Below are 11,582 nucleotides of genomic sequence, written 5' to 3'. Positions count from 1 at the left end.
ATGACGTCAAAAGTATAGTGATGATCACCCATGTATTGTACATGTATTGATCCGACAGAAACGTGACCAAATTATATCTACTTTGCACTTATTATTCCTGCTGCGGCCCCTGATCAGTGCGCTTTGTGACGTGTAGTTTTTACGATTTCAATCACAGCATTCCCTTTGCAGCAAGAAAGAACTATTTCCTATTACTGCCCTAAACACAGTCCCTGGACTGTGTGTAGGGTCTATGAGTAACTTCCGAAACCATCTGAAGAAAATGTCGATGAATAATCTTTATTGTGCATAACAATAATATGACTGTGTCGTCATTTAGAATCAATACAAGGTGTACCTTCTTGCAAAACTTCTTGAATCAGATGCAGAATCCCCATCAGAACAATAACCATGACAACAGCGAAGTCCACAAAAACAACGATAATAACAACGACAACAAAATAAGTAAAACGATCATAATTACACAAACTTAGTCAAGTATGACAAAATAATTATAAGGGAAAAGTCAAGACATAATCGTTGAGAAACATCGAGAGAAAGTTTAACATGTTCTTCACAACATCCCGAATTATTGTTGCTTGTCATTCCTCAGAAATATTTTCACTTTTCTGTTTTACTTGTCTTTCAAAAACTTGGGATGGCCATCTATCTTCGGACTCTATGACAAAAGCTGCGCGTTCTCAGCTGTGTTTCTTTTGTATTTTCAGTGATGATCTGCTGATCCTTACCTTGACTTGAGGAAGTGATCGTGTCAAGGAATTCCACGAATAAGGCTGAAGCTTGGCACTATATGGTCAGCCAGGTGACAAACATGTCGGACCAAGACCTAAAGAATCAGTCGGAATACGAAAACGAGTTCGGTAGCCAGGTCAACCTGAAACAAAAATCAGTGGACGAGAAAAAGCACAACCTGAGATGGGTACTTTTGGTGCAAATTCTACTGTTCCTGACTTCGGGTCTGATTCTTGTGTCAACGGGAACTGTGTTCATCATACAGAATAGGGATTGCAATAGCGTTTCCTACGTTAGTGTGTACTGGCCGTGTGTCCTGACCATAACGTCTGGCGCGTTTGTTCTTGCATTGTCGTGCATGGACACACTGACCTTGCAAAGCTCTCGCACCAGGGATATTCGAGCCTTTGCCATGATCCTCTGCACCGTCATCTTGTTTCAATTTGCCGCTATCATAACTTCCGCCGTGAGGATTTCACAACTCGACGTAGGCGGCGCTCTTTACAGTGACATGTTGGCATCGATGGAGGCGTACGGTACTCAAGGGGAGCGCGTCGTCGAATGTTGGGACAACTTGCAAATCGAAAAGAAATGCTGCGGAACGAACAATTTTACCGATTGGACAAGATTTTCTAACAATCAAAGGCTCCCGTCTTCCTGTCTCTGCGATTTATCTGATCCTTTCGTCGACTGTACACACACTGTGAACGCGACTGTCATTTATGGTAACGGTTGCCATAGAGAACTGGCAAACGCGACCAACTATCACCTAGACGTTTTACTGATTGTGAACAGTTTTATGATTACACTTGAAGTAATAGCTTCACTCGTGACTCTCTGTACGGGCTGTCGAATATTTCGACAAAGTGTTGTTGCTACATACATCGTTGAGGCATAAAGCACATTTTATAAAAATGTACAAAAACTTGGGGCTGTGCAAATTCAAGGAAAATATATGTATACCAGTTTATCATTGGCGGACCGATGTACATGAAAAGGAATCTTAAGTCCAGAAAAACGACGAAATCGCCATATGTTACATATATTTCATCTTCCTGCTGAAACTTGCCAGATTATTAGTCACATACTTGCGAAACTCAAAGAAAGTTTCAAATTATAGTAAGCAGTCACATCTGAGTCAAAAATTGTTTTGGTTTGACTCAGCCTAGGGTCGACTTTTATCGAAGAATATGGTTACTTTGTTATTTAGATCTCGACAAACTCCAAGTTGCTTACTCAACATCCCTGGTGACGATGAGGATATCAGGGCAAGAGAACTACATGTTCATTCCGAATAGTACTATGGGCTCACACGAGATTAATATTTTAAAACTTAAGATGGGCTTTGCAATTAAGCTATTTAAAAACGTTGACTTGACGTCCCTTTAAGGTTCTCATTCATTTTTTAAATTTTAGCACAGTCCCTCTGCCATCAAGGGACTGTGATTAGAAATTTATTTGAGAAACAAAGAGCGGCTATTTACAAATTATATAGCTCAATGGGCCGACTTTAAAGGGAGGGGATAGTCGGAACTCTACTCAGAGGTTGTCAGGGACCCCTACGACCGATGTAAACACTGTATCTAGGGTACGTTTGCGATTGATGGAAGTTAAACATGTTTGTTAACAATGAATGTCGTATTAATGGTGAAGGTATGTTGACGTTATGCATTTAGTTATCATGCACGAAATACATTGTTATAAACAAAAAAGTCGCACACGCGCAGTTCCGGCTACCCCCTCCCTTTAAGTTTCACTGGAATCCATCGTCATTCCGCAAACATAAATGTTTGATCATAATTTTATGATACAGTTTTCAGAAGTTATACAGTTTTCAGAAGTTTAATTCTTTTAAAAACTATGCAACGAGAAGAATTAATTCTTGGAAATTATCATTTTATTACAATATTCATGTATTTGTAAGTCATCTGCAAGATGGTGACTTGACTTTCCTGGGAAAGGGCGCCACCACACTGTATTTTTGTACGTTTCGTTTGTACAAGTGAAGATGCATTAAAGTTTGGATTTGCGACAAAATACAATTTGCATTTTGTGTCCGAGGTATCTAGCAGGAGCAGAATTTTTTCTCATTATCTCATCACTATCACAAATGTGGCATAATACTCCACCACTTTCTTTGTAATGTCAACTCAGAAAATTTGTAGGTTATAGATTGGTTGAGGGCGTTTCAATGTCAGCTTTTCGGTAAGCCAACCTCACTGGGCGAGTAGCTGACCCTGTGATAATTTTTTCACAACTTTTTGTTTTCAAATCAACTGCAGTTTCTTGTTCTACTCCACAGCATTGTTATTGTTGACAAGTGAATTCTAGTCTGGACTAGAATTAAAATGTAAACAATACCAGTGCATTTTACAGGTATAGAGTCTGTGTTGACAAGCTAGAATAGTAGGTATTTCAACAAGCTTTCGGGAGTTGAACAAGAACTTGCTATTGACATGCAAAATATGACAGTCATGTATTGATGTCCACATATCATCTGGTGGTCAAGTACACTGACATTTTATAGAATTATTTCTAATGAACACCAGCCAACTCATACACGGGAACTGACCAAATCATAACTGTTTACAGGTCAACCTAGCCTGTAGACATTTCTTCTATGAATTCACATAAACAGACTCGCTATTCACATAACTGAACAATATGAACATTCAGATATTAGCAGGCCTTCAAATAATTATCCACTCAAACTGACAACTGAAGTATAATGTGCAACACTTTGAAAAGACCAGTTGTTTTTTGTAATAAAACATTGTGGATTGCCACATGACACATTGAAAGGAAAATTACAGGTACAACCTACTTGGGTGCCGCATAAATGTGTACACGTGCCAAGACACCTCATCCATGGCATCAAGCAACAGACACGCATGCCTTCATGTAGACTGGCCCAGCTGTGGTATTTACTTGGCTTCTATGCAAGTCATTTTGTGTGTAGGCATGTCAGCTGCTGTAAGGAATACCATAGATTTTGTACGTACACCCTCTGACATCATAGTGACATGCCTCTGAAAACCACAGCTGGGAGCTGTACTCTCTAACACACACACACACACACCACCACCACCACCAATCCCTGACAAAAAAGAGACGGACAGGCATTGGACATACTTACTACAGTGGGTTTTTATTTCACATTGGCAATTATATACACAGCAATGTGAAAAACTGAAAACGCAAACTTGTTTTTCCCATTCAAATTAAACTACAGAAAACTTAGGAAAATTGCAAAATTGCAATGCGACACAAATAACAGTGTGTAAAATTTCCTACTTTCCCAACAGTACATCTTTAAATGTCTCATTTGTGATTCTTTTGAAGTCTTCCCTGTATACAATGAACATTAGTGCTGTTACCATGGATATCTACAAAGTGTGGTACCTGTCTGAAAGGAAGCACGGGGGTTGAAAGGGGATACCAGTGATTTGTAACATGCATGATATCAATGGCGACACAGTTAACGGACAAGAAAAACACACTCTTTGTTCAGGTGGACAGACACATCCATTACAAAAATTTTGAGAAAAATTTGAAGTTATCACTGATTGTGTACGATTGATAAGTGAGAGCAACACTCTGAGGGAGACTCATGATGATGTATTTTAATGTGTCAAAGGTCAAACAAGATTGAGCAGATCGTGGCAGCCTGGCAATTTTAAACCATGTCTGATAAGATTTTCTTCCCGAATGGAGGGCATTTGTACATGTACAACTAGCACTGTGAACACAGTCATCTATGATTGTCATTCAGCCAATAATCTTACACCATTTACAGAAAATCCTACTGCTCTAAATGGTACAGTTGGTTCTCTGCATTTTATGTCCTTAGTTACTATGGGACTAGAAAGCTATCCTATATTTGACACAATCTGCATCGAAGTTTGGTGAATTGGTTTGAGATATGTTTACAGACTTAGCGCTTGAAACAAACGAATACAAATCAGTGACATAGCTTTCCAATGAGCGATTATGTCAAATCATAGTGTCTCTGGTTTGAAACTCATTGACACTCTTTTTCCTGTAAATGAATCCAACCACACCATTAACCTGTCCACCCCAATTCCTTGTAAACAGGTCCACAATCACCAATGATAACAATGGATTTGGGCTAAACTATGGTGGTGAAAGGGTTAAACATTGATGGGGGTTCTACCACTTATGAGGGACAGAAAAGATGGGACCAATTATGCCATCCTCAGTACAGTGTTCTTGTCTTTGTATCATCACTGATAATGATGTTTTGCAAGTATGTACAATTCAAATCAGAAAACAGCTGCTTTTTTAAACAATTCCTAAATATGCAAACTGTTATTGAACTTTGTAAAAACCTGGAAATTCAGCAATCCACTGTTAAAGCTTACCTACATGTAGACGCTTTATCGTTGAGACTGATCTCAGTTGTTATTCCAAATATGGCAGTCCAGTTATCAAATATAACCCTTGATGTGGAGGGAAATGTAACTAAATTGATATAAATGCAGTCCTGTATGGTCATCTCTATGAACCCCAAGCTGACCCAGCAGGTCAAAGGTTACAGAGTGACCAATGGTCACTCTGTGACCTCTGACCTGCATGGTCAGCTTGTGGTTCACAGAGCATCCTTGGACAGGAATCTTTCACATTAATCATCAATTCACTCTCTGTATTTGATTTCACTGTGAATTGTTTTATCAACAGAGGAATGATTAGCATTTCATGTGTTTACATCATCTCACCAAGTACTGAATGCATATGAAGAGTTCATTCACAGTGGCTAATTCAACATATATAGAGTATATTTGCACTTGACATGAAGACTTAAAGGTTCCTAAGAAAGCCACCAAAAGTTGCTACTTCTATCCTTCTATGCTGTGCTATAATGATGACATCATTCTTTATTATTAGTAATTTTATCACATGACATGATTTGTAACCAAGTTGAAAAGTGACCATTCGTATACAAAAATGTAAGTTTCGTAAAAGACCTCACTCGTGTCTTGCTTTCATAAATAATCTACAGAGGCTGATATACTAAATTACTTGTCAAGAAAATTAAAGAAACAAACACAAAAATAGCAGCTATCATCCTTGCCCAAAACTTTTACATGACAACATTTCTAACTACATTACTGTCTCTTCAATGTCAAGTACAGTGTTAATTTTACAAAAATAAAACATCTTACAAAAAACCGAATGTTTATGTACCTTCGACGTAATCTACAGAAACGACTTCAAATTATTTGATATTTACATAGTTATTCCTTGTTAAAGCATAAGTTCATTATACATCACATTTTGAAACTATTGTTTAAATTAGAACTCAATAGTGTACTCTGGAAGACAAAAATAAAATACACCATATGGGGGAGAGAGGTCTACAGCGCCCTCTAGTGATAAATATGATAAACAGTAAACCTTAGCCCTCGCTGGCAAAGAAAAAGAAGAATTCAACGTTTCATGAGGCAATTTCTGTATAGAGATCGTGCAAAAAATTATGATAGTGGACTTTCACACCAAAAATGTTTGAAAATTTGAACACAAAAGCAGTGAGAATCCACTCATGTTTAGGTTTGCTCATAGTCTGTTGCGGGTGTCATTGAAAACAAAATAACTGATAGGACCAAGATGGAAATCACAGATGAAATTTTGAATAGTTTCAAAACTTCTAGCCAGAAAATACCCATCTCTTGTTTAACATATATATGCTTATCATTGATAAAGCAATGGTATTGTACATTGTACAAGAATTCATAACTGTCTCACAAACTAACAAGAGCAAGATAATCACATGATGAAAGACCAGAAAGATACAACTCGGTCACTCAATGATCAAAGTATAAACACTGCTTTCAAATGGCCAAAGTTGACCAGCTATTGACCATTACATGTAATCAGCCTATCATTGGGCCACTCATGTGAATGCATGGTTACCGGGACACATCGACTTGTCTTTGAACACAATACATGATACATGTATGTCACTCTTAAATCCATCAGACTGAAAGATCCGTCATTCAAGGGCACCTCTCTACGCCACCTAAGACAGGAGAGCATAGACAGCGCCCTCAGGCAATGGATCTTTCAATCTAAGGTTTGTGATGTTGTCTGAGATCTTAAAACATAATGAAATGGTGGTTGACTCGGTGTACCTTCAGATGAACTTGGAGATAAATGAGATGAAATGAAAGCAACAATATAATTTCCAGGTCGGAAGCACCCTTACTATTGATGCAGCATAAAATACCATAGACTGAAAGATCCATCGCTTGAGGGCCCTCTACACTCCCCCCTTATGTAAGAGGGGGAGGGTAGAGGGCGCCCTAAAGCGACGGATCTTTCAGTCTAAGAACACAAGCGCAACGAACGGAACAAAAACAACTTGAATGTATAATGGAGATAATCTTGACTGAATTATCATGATAAGATTTGATGACATAAGCCCTACCTAGTGTCTATGCATAGAAACCAAATTACCTGAAATAACATCGCTTGATTTAACTGACGTAATCTGTTACACAACCAATGACTGACCTGATTTTTGTAACATACACAGTGTCTAGAAATGGTGTTGTCATATATGAGTTGGCAAACTCATTAAAGTTACAGATTTTCCGTGGATACATGGTGAAATATGGTGAGATCTGTTGTTGTAGAATGGCTGATAACTTTGAAAAGACTGACCATACACTAACTTCACACCTTTATTTTTATGATTGGTAAGCATAAAGAGGGATAAAAGTGCAATAAGACATGGATTAATTCAAAGTTTGCTTAAAACAGATTAAACAGTATCAGGATTATGTCAATTAAATCTGAGATTAAATACTTGACTGCTTTGCCTTGGGAACAAGACGGCTACACTGTGGTTAGACTGAAAGATCCCCCACTCGAGGGCGCTGTCTATGCTCCCCCTTTAAGAGGGGGGAGCATGGGGAGCGCCCTCAAGCGACGGATCTTTCAGTCTACACTGTGGTGTCTCCAGTCTTAAACTGATGGTAAGGACAACAATAATCTGAACCATAATCAAGAGACTTGGATCAAAAGCCTTCAAGAAATTCTATCTGAAGAGTCAAGACAACTAACTCAATACAGGTCATAATTGCTTTTCAACACTGAAAAGATAACCATCACTGTATATGGCCACACTACTGAGTATATTTTACTTTTTCCCACATTCAACTTTCAGACCTGAATTAATGATGCAGGAAACCCTTCAGAACGAGATGACATCTTACAACATTGCAATGAAAAAGAGCAAAACCCGTACTGTGACCAAGGAAATCTTTTTGAGGTTATTTTAACAACAGCTGAATTCACAAAGAATAAGTTGTTTCATACACAAAATATAGCATTACAGAATTAGCTGCTTGGGTAAAACTGGATCTATGGCTTACTGGTTATCTATGGTTTAAGTTGTTTCAAACACAAAATATAGCATTACAGAATTAGCTGCTCGGGTAAACTATGGTTTACTGGTTATCTATGGCTTACTGGTTATCTATGGCTTAAGTTGTTTCAAACACAAAATATAACATTACAAAATTAGCTGCTTGGACAAAACTGGTTATCTATGGCTTATTGGTTATCTATGGCTTATTGGTTATCTATGGTTTACTGGTTATCTATGGTTTAAAGTATTGGTCAGCAGAAACTTAATCTTGTCATCTTCACTGTGTTGTCAATCAAATCTCAACTTTTGTACACACATGCATACAGACTTAGAGGGTGCCTAGGTGTTGATTATAATTTCAAGTTAGTGACTGCAAGAACTCAGAGACTTGGCAACAAGCTGGGATGAGTTTCTCACTCTCTAGGTAGCTTGACACTGACAGAGAGCGGCAGGTATTACAGCTGGAGAACAGAGTTGGAACATGTTGATCATTACACAAACACTATGGGTGCTGAGATTTACAATCTGGGTGTACAAAAAAGGTTATTCAATTACACAATCTAAGTTACAACGGTTTCATTTTTTCCATACATGACTTCTCTGCTGAACAGGTTCAAGGGCAGATCAAAGGGGTAGGCAAAGCTTCCATAGATACTCTGTGATGTGAGTATTGGCTGACAAACTTGACAATGAAACTGAACGTTGCGATTGCATTTTACAGATTGCCACAAGTTATGCTGTTACATTCTGTAATTACAATTTTCCTAAACCCATGCTTTTAGCAGATCAGAATTTCACAGGTCTGTGGATACATGAGTTTATGAGTTTCTGGAAAATAGTACAGGTCTGCAAAAAGGGTTACAGAGATTGGCCTTCAATTTGCTTAATGCTTCAGGTCACTTCATAAACAGGCACCCCAGATAGTGAAGTTTATACGGCTATTTCAAAGACTTGGTTAAAAATATATTCATTCATCTACCCGACTCTTGTCTTGAACATCATGTACTGAGGACAACACCAGTTGATCTGCATTCCACATTGGTCTTTATATTTTCTTGACCTGTCTACTGCCCTCTAGCACCTATATTTGGAAATCTCAAAAATAACTGATAACTTCACAGAACTAAAATATTTTCTGTTTGTCTTTGTGAACAACTGAAAATCAATCAGATGAAAAAGCTACTTTCTCAACTTGCTACTGAAAAGTGACGATATGTGTTCACTAGTTTGAAAGCGAAGAATTTAGCCAAACTGTAGATTAAGATGCCAACAGATATGCAAATATATCAGTTTTTACAGGAAACCATGCAGTTTCAAAGGACTTACTTCCATCATGATTATAACTATTGAAACATAGGTTTTCTGTTAGCCTGTATACTAACTATGGCTAACTTTTTTTCCCCACTGTTATAAAAGTTGCAACTTCGGGATCATACAGTACTAATATCATAAAAGTCAGCCCCCTTCCCTAAATTATTAGTACACGACATTCCAAAGCTATGAAGATTAATCCTGTATGTACGTAAATACTTTCCCTCAAATTGCTCTGACTGTCATTGGCAAGCAACATCACTCACAGTACTCCGATACTTCATAGATCATGAAAAGAAAACCAAAAAAGAAGCGTAAATGCTTAAAATTTCCTCTTCAGTGATAAAAATATCACTGGCTTACAACAGCAGACACCGATCTAAGTCTGCACAGTTGAAGAAAATAAACCAGCTCGTGTTAAAATATTTTAAATATCTCAATATAAAATTATTGTTTATATTTTGGTGTCATCACCATGGCAATGACACTGTGTTGCCACACCACTAGGCCATATTAAGGCTTCATTTTTGGGCAAACGGGGCAAGAAAACATTGCTCTTAATTTCTTATTGGAGTTTCATCTAACTAAAGCTGTATCTTAAAAAGTATTTTTTTCTTCTCATCAGAGTTTGATATTTGATATAACAAATAAAGTGAAGAACCAAATTTGATTTCTACTTCAGTCAGGTCATTCTGTATCTGGCATCACACTCCTAAAAATACACAGTGGACCTGTCCTTTCATTGTTCTATGGACTAAACTACACTGACTTTGGGGGAAGGTGGTAAGAGAAGGGGGAAGATATGCATGGATTAAGTGTACCAATACTTGACAATGGCTTGACGGACCCATGTCAGTTCGGGACTTGAAATGTGACTTGTGCTGCTACTGTCGGTTGGACTGGTTAGTGATCGGATACTTTCCTGTGGACTGTTGATGGATTTCTGGCTCTCTGGGCTTGATATGGAACGACTTGACATTGAAGAACTACGACTGACTCCACACATGCACTTACGACTGACAGGCAGAGTGTTACTGAGCAAAGAGAGAAGTGTATCATATTGACGTTTATTTCGGTTTTCCAGCCGCTGCTGTTTGGGTTGGTTGCGTTCTTTCTCTCTGGTCATTTGCATGTCTACAAAAATCAACGCAGAGAAGACAGGAAGAGTTAAGATAACATTCAAAACACTCAAAACTCAATGAATCCCTAGACACATCACCACGCCATCATACATACACACTCAAAGATACGAAATGAAGATTGGAATATGAAAGACATACAAATGAAGGAATGTTGTTTTGACTGCTGTGTGGTTTTAATTTTATTTTTGATAGTGCATCCAACAATCGATACTATAAATGAAACCAGAGCTGAGGATATGAGATGCTGGAAGATTCACATTCTTAATTTGTATAGACATATTTTTCATCCTTTCACACCCATTTTAGAGTGTCATGGTCCAACTGTATCATTGGAAACAATAGGACAGTTTCAGAACATGTTTGTGAAAGGGTCTCAATTGATCAATTTCATCCAAAAACAAAGTGGGTAATTTCACTCTTTATCAAGTGCCAGAACTGATGGTACATTATTTAGGTTTAGAATATTTGCAAAAATGAATTTTGAAAATTTTGATGAAAACGGTAGATAAAATGATAATTCTAATGATGGTTTGAAACTTGATATCAATGATGGTAGATGGTATCAGACAATTTTTTTCCATTTTGATGAAATGGAACTGCCAGATGGTAAAATAAAACAAATGGAAATAAGATAGTCATCTTCTGTCATCTTCTGACATGAAAGCATTGATTGTAGAATCTTGAGAATAAATGCAGGGTCCGAACACAAAATGAAGTTACTTCGCTTGAACTTCTAAAAATACAATGGTTTACACCAATCATAGTTTTGTATCTGTTTTATAAATCCCAATTAAAATTTGGAACACATATCTGATATGGCTGCAATTGTAAATACAACAACACAAACCAATAAATATTATGAAAGTAAGATATGTAAATTCAACAATGCAGAGTAACAGCATGACTGGCAGTTGCTTCAATATCAAAATACAAAATGTATTTCAGAGCTCAAAACTATGCACACTAGTCTCACAAATGTAACAGACAAACTTTTCACTTTTGTGTCA

General features: G+C 37.5%; 1 protein-coding gene across 5 annotated transcripts in view; it reads right to left on the bottom strand.

The window, feature by feature from the left end:
- Positions 1-3,861: 3,861 nt before the first annotated feature.
- The window catches only part of LOC139119454 (IQCJ-SCHIP1 readthrough transcript protein-like), a 157,992-nt gene continuing 150,271 nt past the window's right edge, over positions 3,862-11,582 (bottom strand). For 3 of the 5 annotated variants that reach the window (XM_070683273.1, XM_070683271.1, XM_070683274.1), the window contains one exon: positions 3,862-10,567. In XM_070683273.1, coding sequence (XP_070539374.1) covers positions 10,501-10,567 — 67 coding nt within the window. In that variant the 3' untranslated portion in view covers positions 3,862-10,500. The remainder of the gene's footprint in view (positions 10,568-11,582) is intronic. The other 2 variants (XM_070683272.1, XM_070683270.1) reach the window with 1 other exon arrangement.

Source organism: Ptychodera flava, chromosome 19 (assembly GCF_041260155.1).
Source record: "Ptychodera flava strain L36383 chromosome 19, AS_Pfla_20210202, whole genome shotgun sequence".
NCBI classification, from domain to species: Eukaryota; Metazoa; Hemichordata; class Enteropneusta; family Ptychoderidae; genus Ptychodera; species Ptychodera flava.
The sequence above is the reverse complement of the archived record's forward strand: the minus strand, read 5'-3'. Positions and strand labels throughout refer to the sequence as shown.